At 42.0% G+C, this 19,820-nt stretch overlaps 2 protein-coding genes across 3 annotated transcripts; both read left to right on the forward strand.

The window, feature by feature from the left end:
• Window positions 1-4,626: 4,626 nt before the first annotated feature.
• LOC117737847 (high affinity choline transporter 1-like) lies at window positions 4,627-16,029 on the forward strand. The gene is made up of 8 exons (XM_034544058.1): window positions 4,627-4,848; window positions 5,984-6,097; window positions 6,523-6,678; window positions 7,242-7,390; window positions 7,643-7,786; window positions 14,676-14,829; window positions 14,902-15,119; window positions 15,201-16,029. The coding sequence occupies exons 1-8, from the start codon at window positions 4,665-4,667 to the stop codon at window positions 15,753-15,755; spliced, it is 1,674 nt and encodes a 557-aa protein (XP_034399949.1). The 5' UTR covers window positions 4,627-4,664; the 3' UTR covers window positions 15,756-16,029.
• Window positions 16,030-16,604: 575 nt separating this feature from the next.
• ttc9c (tetratricopeptide repeat domain 9C) lies at window positions 16,605-19,727 on the forward strand. 2 transcript variants are annotated; one of them, XM_034543367.1, is made up of 4 exons: window positions 16,605-16,828; window positions 17,593-17,936; window positions 18,265-18,447; window positions 19,150-19,727. In XM_034543367.1, exons 2-4 carry the CDS (start codon window positions 17,606-17,608, stop codon window positions 19,344-19,346), a joined length of 711 nt encoding a protein of 236 aa, XP_034399258.1. In that variant the 5' UTR covers window positions 16,605-16,828; window positions 17,593-17,605; the 3' UTR covers window positions 19,347-19,727. The 2 variants fall into 2 exon arrangements, with proteins under 2 accessions (XP_034399258.1, XP_034399257.1); XM_034543366.1 differs by having other exon boundaries at window positions 16,614-16,747.
• Window positions 19,728-19,820: the final 93 nt, after the last annotated feature.

Raw genomic sequence — 19,820 nt, forward strand, 5'->3', positions numbered from 1 at the left:
GCAGGCTCATTGCATCCATTAATACTGATACAACTTGATGGCTCACACATATCGGCACTGATTCTTTTGTTTTAAAGAGGTTGCACGCTATTGTTGTTTTGAAAACATATGCCGATTAAAACTCAGTAAAACTCTTTATTGCCAAATATTTTAACTGTTTTGTTATTCACAGGTTGCACTTTGTTGTTATTATATTAAAAAGATATTCAGTGCAAAACAGGTTAATATTAGTTGTTTTTTGCACAGATATAACTTTATTTGCATTGTTCTAACAAAGTGATTGCACATTTTATTTTTTTTGTCTGATGGAGCATTCTTGTCTACTTTAAAGCGATGGCAATTTTCTTTATTCCATTATTTATAAAAGCACAAATGGAGGAATCAATTTTAATAAAAATTCAGCATGGACCATTTTGTTACAATTTTGTTGGGGCATGAACATGTTTCTTCCTCCATCAAGTTTGAGAACCATGGGCTACACATTCCTGTTGGATCCATTCAGCAGACACTTCACTTTCACTAATAATAATAAGATACTTCTTTTGATCAGACCATTGGTGCATTTGGCTGTTTAAAACAATAGGTGTCCTACATACGTAAAATGTGGTCACAATGTGATGCCAAATTTAACTGTGTTTTTATTGTAAGGCACCAAAACGCTGAGACAAATTTCTATAGGTCCAAACCTATGGGGCAATACAACTTTTTCTGATTCTAATTTCCGACAGAGCCAATGATATTCAGAGTGATTCTTTATTTTCTTACAGGGGAGAGCAGTATTATGAGGTTACGGCATCACAAGACGCCAAGATACATTTTATTAAGACTAGGCATTACATTTTACTATTACTAAAGCCATTAAGAGATATGCACAGTTTTCGTTGACAAAAAGCATTATGATATGTTGTAATACTGTGTTGTATAAAAATCTCATTGTTTATGTCTTCCCTCTCGTAGGTGCTACAGAACACTGAAAGCCAAAACAACCACCACAAGAAGAGTTTGTCCCCGGTTAAGCAGTTTAATCAGTTATACACTGTCAAGTCTCGAAAATCCAAATATCCACTGCTGCCTTTATAGATTATAATTTCACAGTTTGTAAATTAGATTTTTATTACGTACATATCACCTGTCATTGTCATCATTAAGTCCATGTATATTCATTTGTTCAGTATTTTTATTTTTTTACATCATCTATTTACTTATGTTTATTGTTTTTATTATATTTTTATTCTATGTCTATGTTTATTGTTATGCACCTTTCACTGCGTCAAATGGCAAATAAATAATTCTGACAAAAAACTTGATAGATGTTTTATTTCCTATTTTATTGTGGGTAATTGTACATTTTATACATATACATTTTATACATAATATATCATATTCATCTGTCCATCTTAGCTGTCCTTGTCCCCTCGCTGTTATTTTCCATTTCTGTGTAAGAAAAACATATGCAAGAAAACCGAGTCAAACTCATTGTATGTGCATGCATACTTGGCCAATAAAGCTGATTCTGATGAATTAGACTGTACAAGAAGCCAGATTACCTTGTAAATTATATTTTACGAAGAATTAACCTTCAAACATTCATGTATTTACAGTATATGCAGAAGTTAGGTCTGCATCTGACACTCCTTCCTACATTCATAAGTTAATGGTAGCTGAAGGATATCCTTAACATGTCTTGACAAAGAGGAGAGGTGAGGTAGACTAACCTGGATGAACCCTTGTTTCTTCACACAGATGCTCAGCAGACTGGTGAGTAAAGACATCGTAGTCAACAGAAAGCTGTAACCGCTTCTTTCTCAATTTGAACTTGCAGCTGAATTTTGGCGTTGACCATGAATTGAACTTAGTTTGTTAGTTAATGTTTGTCAACATTAATCTGTCTGTGATACAGTTAAACATCTACTTCAGATAACATTAATAAGGAGAACCCAGCGAGCAGTGCTGGAATTAAACTGTATAATATGAATTGTGAAGTAACGTTAGGCTACTTTTACTGGGATTGATCCATTTTGTGCTATTTTACGTTATTCTGTAAATTCACTTAATTTCTGTGGCAAATATTGTAACGTTACTATTTTACAGCTATAGTTAGGCCTACTGCTTAACCAATTTTAAATATCTAAGTCTTATGCTGGACCCTCACCTGGGAATTGACAAACAAGTAAAAAAAAAAAAATAGTAGATCTGTAAAAGTCAATCTTTACACATTTAGACTAATCAGGGACATTTGATGCAACCAAAATATATATGCACTCAATGATTTAGGCAAGTTCATCATTGAGAGGGGTTATACAATCATGCAATAAAAACGGAAAGCCAATGAGATCACACAATTTTCACATCCTGGAAAACCCGAGCATGCTAAAAGTTGATGTAAAATCTGTCAAATATAAAACTATGTGGCATATTTTGTTGTTTGTAATGGATAATCCACAGGCCTGTAACGCTCGCACCATGTCACAGAGAGCCTGAAGGGCCTGGCCGTGTTAAAACTTGGCGTTTGCCTGATTTTCCAGGTTTTCCATGATGTGACAAAATGGTGTGATCTCATTTGTAAAGTAATTTTTCATTTTAGTTTGCTTTTACAACTTCTGTAACGTACTCTTAATTAAGTTAGTAAAACATGGAAATGCGGAACTTCATCCATCCATTATCAGCCGCTTATCCGGGGTTGTTTTGCGGTGGCAGAAGGCCCGGCAGGCCGACCCCAGCTTCCCTCTCACCCGTAACATTGTCTAGCTCATTCTGGGGGATCCTGAGGCATTCCCAGGCCAGCTGTGAGATATAATCCCTCCAACGTGTTCTGGGTCTTCCATACTCTAGTCCGGCACCCCATACTTCCGCAGCACCCCCCACAAAAAAAACCCAGAGGGACCCGGACGAAAGCCTTCTCCAAGTCCACAAAGCACTGGTTGGGCAAACTCCCAGGACCCCTCCAGTAGTCTTGCGATTGTAAAGAACTGGTCCACTGGTCCACTGGTCTACTGGTCCACTGGCCCCCCCCCCCCCCCCCCCCCCCAAGTCTTCAGGCGCTGCCCCCTCTCAAGGGGACACGTTGGCCAGGTTTAGGAGTTCCTCAAATTGCTCTTTCAACTGCCCAACAATGTCCTCTCTCCGGGTCAGCAATTACTTTATGGTCTTAATAGTCTTAGATATTCTTTTTTGGGGGAAGTACTTTTCTCGGCTTGAGGAAAGTTTTACAAATATAAAACCTCCATGGAACACAAATTCATACTCAAAAGAGTATTCATTTACCTTTACCTTATAGTTTACCTTGTAGTTTGAGGCGTCCAGTCAGCAGTCTTAAAGACTCTCTTTTACAATGGCAGTCCAATTTGAAGGTAGATGTGTCTTTATTACGCAAAAAAAAGAAAAAAATGTTTTGAAAATTGTTAATTTTGCTTATGAAACTAGAATGTGTTGCTGCAAATCAAAAATACTTGCTCTCAAAAAGAAAACCTTCACTCTCAAAATGAAAAGCTACGTAGTGGGCGGGGCATACGCTGCTGAATGAGCGAGGAGTTTCTATTGGTGGGTTTGACTTGCTCTTGTCATGCTAAGCTAACGGGAGGTTACGGTGAGGATGACATGGAGTTAAGTTGACATCATATTGCTCTGTTTTGTCAACAGTTTAAATGTAGCAGCACTTCACTTTTCTTTTTCATGTTGTTAGTGCCGTGGAGTCTATTTTTTTAAAGAACGACATGGAGGGCTGCTGTGTTGATATGCAGACCCACTTTCTGCTTGCATGTAACCACAGCATATGCCCCGCCCACTACGTCCAAACACAATTCGTAGCTTTTCGTTTGAGAGCAACGGTTTTTATTTTGAGAGCAAAGATTTTTGATTTGCAGCAACACATTCTAGTTTCATAAGCAAAACTAACAATTAATTTACTTACAACGATAAATTTGCTCTCAAAACATCTTTTCTTGTATGCGTAATAAAGACACATACGTATCTACCTTCATACCCATGGCTTAAACATTAGCATGTTATCATTGTCGGTGCATGTATTTGAGCATGTAAACATGAGTATTTAGTTAACATCACTGCTGTGTATATAGTCTCACAGAGCTGGTAGCATTGTTGAAGACTTTTAGATGTGTTGAGTGTTAAACTCTACTTAAGGATGTTTTCTTTCAGTGAAGCCAACAATGTTGGTTTTTGCTTAGTCTTGAATATTGAATATTCTTAAGTAGCTATAGAACGATTATTGCAATTTAAAAACAAGTTTTCAGGGTAATGCTAGATTTGTAAGGACATGCACAGGTCTGTGTTGTTGCCGGGCAGATTCATTTTTTGGTGTTTTGACTGTTGATGAATGTCACGCAGGAGTGCAGCTCAGAGACTTCCCATAATACCATGGCAGTATAGGGAGAAGGCATACATTTGTTGACCTTGCTATCGTTATCATTCTCACTAGTCCAAACAAGACTAAATATGTAGATATCATTGAGGCACATTGTGTTAAAGTCCCTAGGTGTCCAAGTGGGAAAGTGTATTTAATAATTGTCACACTGTTATTTATTTATTTAGAGGCTTAGTCATTCAGGACAGCTGCTGATTAGAATAACCGGTTTTGCTTCTTTCTACATAAAACGGTATAAGCTGCAGTCTGTCAGTGAGTCAGTGAGTCAGTGAGACATTGCACGATGAGCCTGAACGTCCCAGGACTGGTGATGATGGTGCTCTTCTACCTGCTGGTGCTGGGCACCGGCATCTGGGCCTCCATGAAGACCAAGCGGCTGCAGAAGAGCAGCCAGGGTGACCAAACAGAGATCACTCTGCTGGGCAACAGGAGGATCAGCCTCGTGGTGGGAGTCTTCACTATGACAGGTGAGTGTGTGTGTGTGTGTGTGTGTGTGTGTGTGGGGGGGGGTAAATATTCATTGATTTGCAGTAAATATTCATTGAGTTATGTTTTTGTGGGAAATTCATGTTTTGTTGGTTTTGTTCTTTGAACACAGTGATTTTGTGTAAAACTGATGCATGGTTCATTTTGTGCACTAATAAAATATATACTGTACCTATGTTTTGAAGAAATCATATTTTATTTTTCCGATTACGAAGGGTTCGGTGAATGCACTGATGAAGCTTGCAGGGTTCACTACCTCCAGTAAGGTTAAGAACATGTCAAGACAGATGCGAATCACTAGTCCCTGCAGTGGCTGGCCGAAAGATGCAGGTAGTTCCATTCATCAACGCCCTCTGTGCTGCCACGGTAGCATGGTTTTCTGTTAGGGTTTGCTCCCTTAGCCTTTGATTCTATCAAGAATCTGTACCGCAAGGCAGTGGTTTTCAACTATGCATGGCAGGGGCGTCAAACTCCCTGAGGTAAAATGTCATATCCGCATACCAAGGATCCAGAAATGTAGTAGGGTAGATAGTATCATAAAATGGATATAATCAAGTGAAAGTATTTCAAACTGTATGCAAGTACAGTATGTGAGTTACATTCCACCACTGATTATTTTAACTTGTGTCCCTCAGTATCTTGATGCTGTACCATACCAACATGATATAGAATCTGTTTCCATCTAAATCTGCACATATCTGCACTTTATTTTGACCTATCATGGGGAGTAGGTGGACATTTTGCTAAGAAGGGCTGACATAAAATGTGTTGTCAAAACATGTATCATTCTTTCAATTTTTTTACAGTAATCTCATTTGACCTACCTTTTGATTTGATGCTACATATTCTTTAATAGTTTACTGTGGTGTTTTAAATGTATAATGAAATTACATTGGTGTACTTATTTATACCACTTATAGAACTACATTAAATGGGTAAATGGGCCAGTATTCTGTATGCTACACCTACTTTGGACAATTTGTATTTCTCACAGGTCAGTTTAGCCCAAACAGAGGATAACAACGTGATCAGTGAGGGTTTGTATTCTGTTGTAAATCTGTCTCACAAATATAGGGAATATTTATGTATACAACCTTGTGGATGTTTTTCCTACAGCTACATATGTTGGAGGGGGCTTCATTCTTGGTCTGGCAGAGCTAGTGTACACTCCAACTATGGGACTGATGTGGGCTGTCATGCCGATAACAGACAGCCTTTCTTTCATTGTTGGTAAGACAGTTGTTCATGCATCTTAATAATGGCATCACGTCTATATGTTTTTACAAAATATAAATAAAACATAGATTTTTCCCCCAGTTGTGACATTTCAAGGGGCATTTGTAACATCACACTGTCACTCAGTATGATTTTACAGCTGGAAAAAATATCTAAACATCTGAAATATCGAACTTGTCTGTCATGGTTTGTACTAGATAAACAGTGGTATGTGGAATATTAATGTTGGGCAGATCTGTCTTGTAAATTGCATCCCTGATAGTGAAGTGATGTTAAAATTAAAAATAATGACAGGAAAGAATAATGTGTGAAATAAAATACTAAACTGTCCATTGAGACTCTGACAATATTTAAGGGGTGCAATTCTAAATCATTTTGGCACCCTGTTACAAATCGCTTTGTGCCATTCAATTCTTCAGGTGGACTTTTCTTCGCCAAGACGATGAGAGACAAAAGATATATAACAATGATGGACCCGCTCCAGATCAAGTATGGAAATGTAATAAGTGCAGTTCTTTCCCTGGCAGTGCTGATATCCGACATAATCTGGGTCACAGGAACTCTAATCGGTTTAGGTAGGTCACACAGACACTTTTTGCAATGATATGATTTATACTTCAAACAATTGTTTACTTTTTGTACCGTGTAGATTAGAACGTACATGATTTCCAATAAATTCTTCTTCTTTTGGTTTTAAACATGTGATGAAACCTTTCACTCATAACCAATAAGCTAACAAGCCTGGTTTTACACACCAACTACAAGCGTCTTGTATTTGAGCGAGTATAATATTTCCAAAAATGTCATCAGGGGAAATGTTGAAACATGTTTCAATACGTGATAAGAAAATAAAAAATGATGTTCACCTTTCGCTTAGTTACCTGGAAAGATTTTACAGCTGTCAAAGCAGTTTGATTTATCAACTCTTAGATTTGAAGCACAGTCCTGTGTTTAAAGTATGTTATGTGTCAGTTACACACTGAAACCATATCATCATGAGGGAAGTTAAAGTTAAAACCATCAATCAAAACTCCATTTAATCATACTGTTGTGCACAGTTTACATAATACTCAACAGAAAAAGCAATTGTTTTGAAACCTATAAATTCTGCATGGATACGATTGTGTTACTTTTTTAGGTGCAACAATGAATGTGATCCTGGATTTGCCCTATTCCGTCTGCATTTGGATCTCTGCCTCAGTAGCCATCCTCTACACACTGCTGGGAGGCCTCTACTCTGTCGCCTACACAGACATCATACAGTTAAGCCTCATATTCATCAGTTTGGTGAGTTCCTCGCTTTTTACCAGAAGCATGCTCGATCTCGTTAAAACATTTTCTCGTATTGGCATTAACTGTATTCAGTTTTCCCTCGAGGGACAACAGCATCTCATGTGTTCTCACATAACAGAAACACTTGAGGCGCTCTGCCAAGGTACCCTGCAAAGTCTAGAAGGATCTGCTCGTCATATCACATTATCAAGTAAATATGCATGTTTTAAAAACGTTTAAGTCAGTGTTTCATTGTCTTTTCTGCAGTGGTTATGTGTCCCCTTCATCTTAATGAGCCCCTATTCAACTGACATCACCAAGACAGCTTTCAACTTCACCTACCAGGGCCCCTGGATTGGTTCGGTGGAAAAAGAAGAAGTGTGGAGGTGGATTGATAATTTCTTATTATTGGTAAGGGTTATACATTTTGACACAGCAGTAAAATAAGTAAAGAATAAGTGTAAATAATCAAATGAATGATGGATGAATTGCATTTATCTGCAGCAGTTTAAGGGTCCTGGTATTGTGCACACTGGCTCTCTATCATGGTCTACTGAGAACAGAACAGAGCCTTTCTTAGGGTCTTTAGTAACACTATAAAGGTAAGGTCAAAATACATTTCTGTTCAAGTAAATGTACCCATATTCTGCCACAAAAAAGGACGTGGTGTCATATTTTCGATGCAAGTATAAATATTGATCAAAGTGATAAAAAACAGTGTACGAGAGTGATGCTACAGTTTGTATTTTGGTATAAAACATGCCAGAACAATAACTTTTCTAAACACTCTGATCAGTGTTTCTATTGTGTTCTAAACTTAAAACAAATGCTTGAATTTGCCGTAACGTCTTCAATAGAAATTAATGTGGAACAAAGCGAACATTCGAAGGACAGAAGTGTAATTTGACAATACCTCGACAAGTCAAAATGTCTGCTGTGAAAGTGTCTGTCAGAGGATGCATAAGAACACTTTGCCCTCGGGTGTCCTGGCAAACAAGTGGTTTGAGACACATATTTTTTATTTGTTTATTAAAACTACTTATTATTATGATTGTATGCTGTAACAGGTTTCCCTGTTACCCGGTGAGTCTCGGACTTGCACAGAGGCAGCACACAGCTTGAGGTAGTTCAAAAATGCTTTTATTACCAACAAACACACAAACAGGCTCGGTGACGCTCCTCGCTCTTTCCTCTCGCCTCTCAGTCCCTCCTGCTCTTTATTGAGAAGAGACAAACCAATTAACCCCAGCTGAGGCTGATTAACCCTCAGCCCCAGCTGAGACTGATTAGACATCATTCCGGCACTGTTCCCTGAGCCACACCCCCGCTCCACCCACTCTACAGCTGAGTCTAACCACACCCCACTGCCACATATGCATAATTGTATTATTACATTTTACATGAAATTTAGGTGTAACGAAAGCAGATGTGCAAATCAAGGCAATTTTTTTAAATGTATGTTTCAAACTTACCAGTATCCAGTGGGTGGACTGGGAAATTCATTTTTACTACCAACCCAAAAGATACTAACAACATTGTCTGAGAACATGATAGTTTTCTTCCCCACCTGGCTCTTGACTTAAGATAATTTGGATATCACTTTCTTCAGTCCATCAGCAGGATTCTTATTATTTGGAAAGTGTGTGTCACGGGAGAACAGGGTTAGGACCCAAGAGCAGACCACAGGAGACAGGATAGGGATAAGGGAGAAGCGTAAGCGGAGAAGACGCTGGGCTGCGTCCTCCGAATACACTGGGTGATCAAAGACCCTCTGTAGATCCTCCAAAAAAGTCACATAATCCACAGAACTAGGCTGGTTAATGCCCAGCGTATTCGTGGCCCAGTTCAGCGCTCTACCCCGTAGTAAACCCTCCACGTAGGAAATCTTGGACTGGTCCGAAGCAAATGTCTGGGGCTGGCGGTCGAACACCTGCCGGCATTGAAATAGGAATCCCCGACACCTCCCAAGTGTTCCGTCGTAGGAATCCGGAGACGGCACGGGGGACTCCCGGATCTGCCGGGCGGGATCTGGAGAGAGGAGTGCTGGTGCTGGAGCAGGCGGATGACTGGCTTGACGGGTCAGGTCCTGCACTAAGCGGCCGATCTGGGATACCTCCGCGGACATGGACCTTTGCACTTCAGCCATGTCCATTAACATCCGCCGATGTTCAGCCAGCAGCGTTCCGTGTCCAGCCAGCGTAGCTGCTCCGGTGATCGCTGGATCCATGTTGGTCAGTCTGTTCTGTCACGGGAGAACAGGGTTAGGACCCAAGAGCAGACCACAGGAGACAGGATAGGGATAAGGAACTTTATTCCGTAAGGATGGTTTAGCAATTCCGACGTGAGTCCCGATGATCGACGTCGGAGGTAGGCACAGCAAATCACCGTGTGAGTCCCGAGGCACAACACCGAAGGCAGGTGGGTCGGGGCGTGAGTCCCGAGGATCGACGTCGGAGGTTAGCACAGCAAATCACGGTGTGAGTCCCGAGGCACAACACCGGAGGCAGGCAGAAGAGAGCAGGTACTCTGCGAACAAGGAGAGAGAGCGTTACCGAGCGTAACAAGCCAGTGGACAATCTCATGGAGCGACAGTGGGAACTACCGGGGCAGAAGACGTAACAGACTGACAACCCAGGCCTGCACGACCAGGGTATATATGGAGCCGGTGATGATCCAAACGGCCACAGCTGTGCACCGCTCGGGGGAGTGGCCACGGGCAGCGTCTGGAGGTACACACCCACACACACACAACGAGCACAAGGCAAAACACAAACAGGGGATGACAGACACATGAGGTAAGGAGACTTGGGAGAACAGAGGTAAACACACAATGGGTCAGACAGGGATCCTGACAGTCAGGCCCGTAGAGATCACCCCCGCAGCCCCCGCACCGCGGGTCGGCCTCGCAGGGACAGGGGGCCTCGCGTGGCAATTTTTTATTTTTTTTATCCAACACTAGCCAGCGCACTCGGCCGTATTGCGGCTAAGTGTCGGCTGACTCGGCTGTGTTCCGGCTCGATGCGGCCAAATGTGAGCCACCTTTGGCACATTTCAATGTTGCCATGTCTGGCCCAGGTGTAGCTGTTACGGACATGGGCAGATTCTGTCTGAGACATGGCAACCGGTTTATCGGCTGCCGAATCTGGGCCGAATAATGTAATAAATAAATAATATTACATTACGTAATAACATTAAGATATCCCTAAAAGTTGTCTCTCTCATATAAAGCTACACAATAAAAAAAAGTATTTAAAACTGTGTTCACACCAAACGCGCGACCAGATCCCAAAGTCAATGCACAGGCGCGTTTAGACGTGAAAAGGGGGCGTGGTTTATCTCCGTGGCTTGTCTCCGTAAAAACAGTTATAACTACCGCCGTCCGCCATGAAATAAATAGCCACTATTTCTACTCTATACTTGTTGTGGAAATACAACAAACGTCGGAACACCAGACGCCCTCGTATTTGGGTTCATAACATCACCCGTCGCCGCACACAGCTCGGTGAATTCCACCGTCTTCTCCAGGAACTGCGTCTGGATGACAGCCGCTTCCAGCGCTACTTCAGGCTAACCTGTAGCTGTATTAAAGAGCTCGGGGGGTCCGCAAACCGCTACGATGTCCTCCCATTGTTTTCTGATCTAACAACGGCAGGACAGTGACGGGCGGAGCATCTCAACGCTGATTGGCTAGTGCGCCGCCCGATTCGCGTCTATCGCGCCGCCCGACGCAAATTTGCGTCAAACGAGTCTGTAGTTGACTTTACATGGGATCCAGTGTGAACACAGTTGGGCCGCGGTGCATTCTGGGAGAACTACGAGGAAATTTCTCTTGAGGAAAAATGAAACGCACATTTAAAAAGTGGTGCCCAAAAGCGGCATTCAAAACAGAAAATTTCTGAATTAAATGCCAAACTTCCCAAAATTACAAGTCTTTTTCGACCAGCTGGTGAAGGATGCACTCATCTGCCAGAAGAGACAGGTATTGTACTGTTTGCTATAGCTAACATTACCACTTAGCTAACGTTATACTTTGACAGCTGTACTGCTCTGTCTATGTGTTGTGCTTGAAAATACATTAACCTTATTAAACCTATGGCATTCAAAATAAAAGTCCCATTCACCGTTGACAATTAAATCATATTCTGTGACAGAGGATAAGGGAGAGCCAGGCGTGCGCCAAGGTTCTGCAAGTCCAGCGAAGTCAGGCTGCAGTGAGGAGCCAGGCAGCAGTGAGGAGCCAGGCAGCCGTGAGGAGCTAGGCAGCAGTGAGGAGCCAGGCAGCAGTGAGGAGCCAGGCAGCCGTGAGGAGCTAGGCAGCAGTGAGGAGCCAGGCAGCCGTGAGGAGCCAGGCAGCCGTGAGGAGCTAGGCAGCAGTGAGGAGCCAGGCAGCAGTGAGGAGCCAGGCAGCCGTGAGGAGGCCTCGGGTAGCCGTGAGGAGCTAGGCAGCAGTGAGGAGCCAGGCAGCCGTGAGGAGCCAGGCAGCAGTGAGGAGCCAGGCAGCAGTGAGGAGCCAGGCAGCCGTGAGGAGGCCTCGGGTAGCCGTGCGACAGAGTCAGATGAAACTTCTAATACTACACTTTACCCTGGTGACCGGGCACATTTCCCGGTGGATATTGCTGATGCTGACATGAAAAAGTTCATTTTAAGGCAGGGACCATGTAAATTTGAAGGTCCGTATCCTAAAGATAAAAAGGGGAGATGTTTTTCTAAAGATTTTTATCATAGAGTGTCAAAAAAAGGAACCAAGATACAACGCAAATGGCTATGTTACTCCCCCAAAATTGACAGAGTATATTGTGAGCCCTGTTGGCTTTTTGGTGAGAGGAGATCTGCATGCCATAACAGTGCCTGGACTACGGGAATAAATGATTGGCAAGGACTGTCTAGAAAAATAAAAGAGCACGAACACACTCGCTCACATATGGCAGCTTGTGTCGTGTATGACACATGGCAAGGACATCAAAGTATTGATGAGCAGATTTCCGCTGAATATAAAAAGAAAGTCAACTTTTGGTCAGAGGTATTAACAAGAATTGTTGATGTTACGTTGACACTTGCATCATGCAATGTTGCATTCCGTGCAGATTGTGAGAAACTAGGAGAAATCAATAACGGAAACTTTTTATCCGTTATAGAACTTCTCGGCAGATATGACCCTATATTACAGAGGTTAATTTCCAGCAAAAGTAAAACAAAATACTTAAGCCCACAAATTCAAAATTAAATTATTTCTATTATGGCACAGAAGGTTCAAAACAAGATAGTGAAAGAGGTCCACGACGCAGAATTTTATTCGGTAATAATAGACACAACTCAAGACATTTCCAAAGTAGATCAACTCAGCCAGGTGCTGCGCTATGTAACAATTTCAAAAGATGAAAATGACACTCCGTTAGAGGTCAAAATACATGAACGCTTTATGGGTTTCCATGCAGTACATGATCAAAGCGCATCTGGTTTGGAGAAAGACATAGTTGGCCTTTTAGAGAAGAAGGGTATTTCTGTCAATAAATGGCGAGGACAGGGATATGATGGTGCAGCCACAATGAGTGGGGCGTACTCCGGGCTACAAAAACGCATCTCAGACAGAGAACGTAACGCCATCTATATTCACTGCGCTTCTCACAATTTAAACCTTGTCCTGAACGATGCATGCCAAAATGTAACGAAGGTAAAAGAATTCTATGATTCTGTACAAAAACTATATGTTTTTTTCAGTGGTAGCATCAAAAGATGGGAACTCCTGGAGACAGAGTTCAAAGCAGGGCCTACACTTAAACGGCTATGCCCGACGCGTTGGGCATCCCGGCATGATGCTGTGCGCTCTCTCCGCTTTCGCTTTAAAGACGTGATGAAAGCACTGACGAAAATATGTCTGTTGTCCAACAAAAAGGAAGAGTGTGCTGAGGCCGAGGGACTCAAACACAGCATGGAGAATTTCGAGTTTGTCCTCCAAACAGTTATACAGGGTAAACTTCTCGAAACTGTAAATGTTGTTTCACAGAGCCTACAGAAACAGAATGTGGATATTTTGCAGGCAAGCGAATATCTAGCCGGTGTATCGCAGAGCCTTGCTGCACTCAGAGGGGAGTTTCAAAGCCTTAAAGAAAGTGCCCAAGATCTTGCCCAGTCTTGGGGCATTTCTCCCACATTTCTTCAAAAACGCGCCAGGCGCACCAAGAGGCATTTCGATGAGTTATGCGAGGATGAGAGGCTGCTGGATCCCAAAGAACACTTTAAAGTGTCAGTGTTTTACCAGACTGTAGACATAGCCATTACACAGGTGACCCGTAGGTTCAGTGGAATGCAAGAGGTGGCAAGGAGGTTTGGGTTCCTATGCCCACGAGAACTCCTGTCAAAGTCAGACAATGATATGTACCAGTCAGCGAGTGCCCTTGCTGAGCAATACTCTGACGACTTATCTGCGGACTTCCCAGACCAGGTGCTTGCCTTAAGACAGGCGTTAGAGTTCGCCATCAGGGAAATAAAAAATGGCTCAATTTATGATTTAGCAAACACGCTAATAATAAAACACAACTCCATACTATCAAGTGTGCCTGATGTAGCCACGGCCATCAAATTATTTCTGACAATACCCGTGACTGTCGCAAGCGCTGAAAGGTCATTTTCCAAGCTAAAACTGATCAAAACATATCTCAGAAGCTCCATGTCACAAGAGAGGCTGTCCGGTCTGGCCATCCTTAGCATAGAGAATAAACGTGCACGCAGTTTAGATGTAAAGAGCGTGGTTAAAGACTTTGCACACAGATTTGCTAAAAGACGCGCACATGTGTATTCAAATGCAAACCTGTAGAAAGTAGCCTACTAGTGTATCGACTATATGTAGGCATATTTGTTATGTTGTTGTAACATATGTTCTGTTTGATAGGCCCTAGCATATGTTTTGTTTCTGTTGGAATACATTTGTTCTCTGTTTGAGCTGTTTTTTCTGATTGAATAAATTTCCCTCAAAAGAAAAGCTTGGGTCCTGTTCGTTTATCTTTGGATAATGACCGGCGGACAATACATTATCCCTTACATATGGGGGGGGGGGGGGCTCTCAGGTTTATTCTGCAGGGGGGCCTCATGTGTTTCCGTTACGGCACTGCTGACAGTGTGTATATAATGCAGATCTTAGTTCAATTTATCGGACACATCGTAATGAAAACAACATTATTATGCAATATGTTAAATTCCATCGTTTCTGATTGCATGGAAAATAAAAGTGAAGTAACGGCGACAGAACTACTAATGGTCAAGATGACTGATTTCCACTAAGGCTCTTTTTGTTTTTTCAAAGACATTAGGTAACCTTGGATACCAGGACTTCCATCAGAGGACGCTGTCAGCTGCTTCATCAGATACAGCCAGGATCACCTGTTTTATTGCAGCTCCCCTCATATTCATACTAGGGATCCCATCCGTGTTGATCGGGGCAGTGGCCGCATCAACAGGTACAGCAATGGAATTAAAAGGCAAATGTGTGGAGAGACTATGCTAATTTATGTCACTTTTTTGGTCGTCAGATTGGAACACAACCGCGTACGGCTCTCCAACCCCATACGAGCGTGGAGAGGCCAGTCATGTTCTGCCCATTGCTCTGCATTACCTCACCCCACACTACATCTCCATCATCGGTATCGGAGCAATAGCTGCTGCAGTGATGTCATCGACAGACTCTGCTTTATTGTCCGCTGCCTCCATCTTCACATCCAATATCTATAAGAACATACTGAGGACTATGGTAAGAGGACACCTGAGGGGAAGATTAGACGTGTTGTTATTCCTTTTCTGTTTCAGTTTACAGGCTTTTCCCCCCCTGCAGGCATCAGATAGGGAGCTCCAGTGGGTGATCCGTGCCACCGTGGTGTTGGTGGGCTTAGCTGGCACCCTGCTCACCCTCGTACACAACAGCATTATGTTTTTCTGGATCCTGGGCTCAGGCATAAGCTACACCATCATGTTCCCCCAACTCGTCTGTGTCCTCTTCTTTCCCATCTCCAATGGCTACGGCTCCATCATGGGCTTGATTGCTGGAGTGTCGCTGAGAGTGCTGAGCGGCGAGCCAACAATAGGGTTGCCCGTTGTTCTCCACTTCCCAGGTTGCACACTTGAGAACGGTGTATATGTCCAGCACTCTCCTGTTCTGACGATCTGTAGCTTGTCCAACTTATTTGCTACTTTATTGTTCTCCTTCCTCGCTTCACTGCTCTTCAATAGAGGACTGGTTCCTGAGAGGTGGGACGTATTTAAAGTGAAAACCCACAAACCGCCAAAGAAAATAATGTTAGTGAGCAATGACACCAGCAAAACAGACGAGGAGAAACCTGAAGTTCATAATGAGATTGAATTAATGTTGACCACAAATCAGCAGGATTGAAAGAGAAATTATTGAATGGGATGCCAACAGGTTTTGTGCTATAGTATTTTGTCACCGACGAAATACATATATGATGTTAGAATTAATCTCTTGCAACAATCTCATGGTATTATGTATGGCGGTAAAATTTCTTTTGAGAGATAATAATGAAATGTTTTAAAGGAGCTGTATTTAACATTATAAGCATTAATATAGCAGCAGACATTGATTATCTATGTAAAGATACAATGGAGTAATGTCTTCCTCAGCAGAGAATAAAGTCACTCTCTCTCTATGTGTGTTGTTTACCAAGCTTCTCCTGCTTTGATGACGTAGCTGGGCCGGCCTTGTGTAGCTTTTAGTGCATGTTAGAGCACGCGAGCATGTCTTACTGGTTAGCTCATGGCTGCGAGCTGATTAGTGCACTTTGTTGAAATGTGTCGATGTTGGAAACGCCGGGTCAGCTTTAAATCAACTTTTAAAAATGTGGATACTCCAATTGATTGATTGATTATCCTCCCATCGCCTTGGATAACTCGGGTTAAGAAATTTAAGTTTTGCACTTTAAGAAAAAACAGGGATGTGTCCAGTTTCATATCGTAAAAGAGATGAACAAAATCAAGTGTATAAGGAGAATAAGACAGCCCAAATTTTCTTTTTTAATATTTTCAGAATTTAACACCTTATTTGATAATGCAGTTCACAATGGTCCTACTTAATATAAAAAAGGTTTTTATTTAAGGTGTGTTTAACACACAGCATTAAATTAAAGTGCAAACTGGAACCAAGGAAAGAGAGTATGAAATATTTAATAATTGTGGCACTAGCGTTAGATATCCCTGTATTTATGTGCTGGTAATTCCTGGTTTGGCCTTGTTGTGGCAGTAACGCTGCAAGAAGTCCGAGTTGTGATCTCTTCTCCAGAGAACAAGGATACGCCAGTAGAACAGCAGAATGATCGACAACTGCAAGAAGTAGCTTTCCGTTGATTATCTCTTCTGGTTGCGAATAAGGTGAGAAATGTATACATCACACGTGAAGACACCAAACCGGTGAAGACGAGTGGACATCTTGAAGGGGACGAGCGTTAACCGGTGTGTGTGTGTGTGTGTGCGCGTGTGTGTGTGTGTGTGTGTGTGTAGGTAGGTTGGTTAGCTAGCTCTGTTAGCTGTAAACTGCAACCCTTCAACGCTCTGCTGTGGCGTCTCGGAACGTTCGTTTAAGTCCGTTGACGTTCGTTTAAGTCCGTTCGTTTAAGTCCGTCAACTGAGTAAGGCGCTGTCTCAACGAAACGATCGCAGACGTGTAAGAAAGTCTGCGTCACGCGGAGATTAGATATCCAGCTAACGTTACTTGGCAGTCTATTCGTTCGTTGGTACAGTGGGACGCAACGGTTCGGGGTGAATTTAGTGACTTTAACCATTTAAAAACGGTGCACCTGCAGGACTGATTGTAGAAGGCTGCCGCTACACGCGACTGTCATTGGAGACGTTCTTCTTTGGTTTTTAATGGCGGTTGACATCCAAAATGTTGCATTACCGCCAACTACTGGATTTAAACTAACATCTCCACTTGCTAAATGTAATAATAACTAATTCCTACTCCTCCCCACTCTTCTATAAACTATATTTCCCAGCTGCTTGAGAGAGCCTAAACGCTTCTCTCACCTGCTGCTGCTGCTTTCCAGAAACTCCCAGTGCATTTATAATGTCCTTTTTTCTCAAAATATGTTTCCTCTGGCAGTACAGTTAATTACCAGTGCCAAAAAGAAGACGACACAAACTGTCAAACCATTGGAGTGTCTATTTAACATGGTCACATAAAACCAGTATTAATATGTACTTATTACTCTCAACAGCTCAATTGCAGAAATGGAGGCTGCAGGAGGAGATGAGAGCATGGATGTGCAAGGGGAAGTGGCAGAACCAAGCTTTTCTGGACACCGACGGACTTCTGTAAAGCCAGTTTGGACTTCGCTGGAGGAAGCAGTCCTCATGAAAACGGAAGGGAATGTTTTCTACAGGGAGAAGAACATTCGCTCGGCCATTGGCCGTTATCACCGAGCTCTGCTGGTTCTCAGAGGCCTCGACTCTGATGTGATGGCGTCGGTGAAAGGGTTTGGACCGGAGATACCTGCTCTCACACCTGAACAGGATGCTTTACTGAGAAACACACAAGTGGACTGCTACAACAACTTAGCTGGTAGATATGATCACAACTATGCCAGTGTTAAAAAATACTATATTTGGCTTAAACATATCTGTTCAAATATATTCAAGTAGTATCCCTTCAAGGAAATATTATGAGTATCGGCTAAGTAGTTTCATGTAGTTGCCAGTTTTATATCGAGTCCTAATAATTATTTCATTGTGGAAATGCCCGACCAACAAATCCCTCTGTAATTCAGTGATGCTCCGAAGAGGCAACTTCATTTTATAATGGAGCTTTTTCATTGATTGCATTACGAGGGAAATTGCCAGCTGGGTACCGTATGTATAATATTATATATGTATAAATATATCTCTTTCAGTCTGTTTGTTGCAGAAGCAGAGCGTCGACTATTCTCGTGTGCGGGACTACAGCCTGCGGGTGCTGCAGTGGCGACCGGGTGACGTCAAAGCAATGTACAGGGCAGGAGTAGCCACTCTGGAGATGGGAGATGCACAGACTGCCAAACAGTACCTCACCCAGGCCTGCAGAGAGCAGCCTAATGGTAGGAAAAAGAGCCAGCACACCACGGTCATCCACAGCCCACCTACGCCATCGTCTTGCATGTTATGTTTTCACAAATCATTTAAGATGGATATTTATCTCAAATGTATATTTAGCCCTTATTGGTTCTCATTTGTGAGACTTCCTTTTCTTAGTTCAGTGTATACATACTGTTAATAATTATCCTGATTGTTTCATATTTGAGAAACACCCAATAGAGTAAAATACCCTTGTCAAGATGTATTTATTACCTTTTTAATAACACATATTCACCTTTTTGCCAAAAGTTAGTCGAGAAGATCGATGAAGTCTCATGTCTGAACCTTAAATATAAAGCTAAAGCAAGTTTGCCTAACTCAGCATAAAAACTGGGGAAACAGCTCGCCTTACCATCCACCCACCAGCACCTCTACAGCTCAGTAATTCACATTATATATTGTCACTGATTAAACAAACAAGATATGTTTAATGCGTCCTTTTATTAAAGGTCTTTCGAATCATATATGACGCTCTGACAATCGATTTTTTTTTTCACTCAAAAGGACATTGGGTTCTGTCAAAGACTTGCTGGTTAAATCACATCTATCCATTAAATGTCTAGCATAACCCTGCATATTATTTACTAGTCCTCAGCTCTTAAATAATTAAGATAAAGGAAAGTATGTCTTTACAAAATAAAACATCTTCCCGTTTTCTGTCTCAGATGCCAATGTGAGAAAACAGCTGCAGAGAGCAGAGGAGAAACTGAGTCTGGATTTACAAAAAGAGAGGGCCATGTACCGAGGCATGTTTCCCTGCAGCGTGAAGAGCGGAGCCGAAGAAGAGATTAACCAAACCCACAGAGCCAGTGAAGAAGTTTTAGCCGGCCAGCTCAACCCACCAAACGAAGCCTCAAACTGAGAGACTCTGTTCAGCCTCAACTGACGACAAACCAACTAAAGAATGTTCACACATCTTGACTCATGTTACCTTTTAGGTGTTGATCAGGAGAGCGTAGGAAAGTAAGAATAAAAAATTACACAGAATACTGGGAGGCGGTCAAAATTAAACGAAAGATGTCGCTGCTGAAAATAGAAAGGAGAGGATGGGAAAGTTAGTTTCCTAGCAACACGGATGCAAGGCTGTATTTAGTTTGGATATTTCACAAAAATGCCTCTGAAAGCTAAAGTAACACTCGTAATGCACTAAAAGTTCTGATTATGCCTTCATGATTGCAGCTGTCTGATCAATACTGTGAATGCAATTTTGTGAGTTTTCAAGTAAATTTTTTTTAAAAATAAATAACATCCAGTCTCCGATATCTCTTTAACAAACTAATTTGATTATAAGAGATTAATAATGTATTTCAGGCACAGTACAAGTTTATTTATGGTT

This window comes from Cyclopterus lumpus, chromosome 10 (genome assembly GCF_009769545.1).
Source record: "Cyclopterus lumpus isolate fCycLum1 chromosome 10, fCycLum1.pri, whole genome shotgun sequence".
Classification (NCBI taxonomy): Eukaryota; Metazoa; Chordata; class Actinopteri; order Perciformes; family Cyclopteridae; genus Cyclopterus; species Cyclopterus lumpus.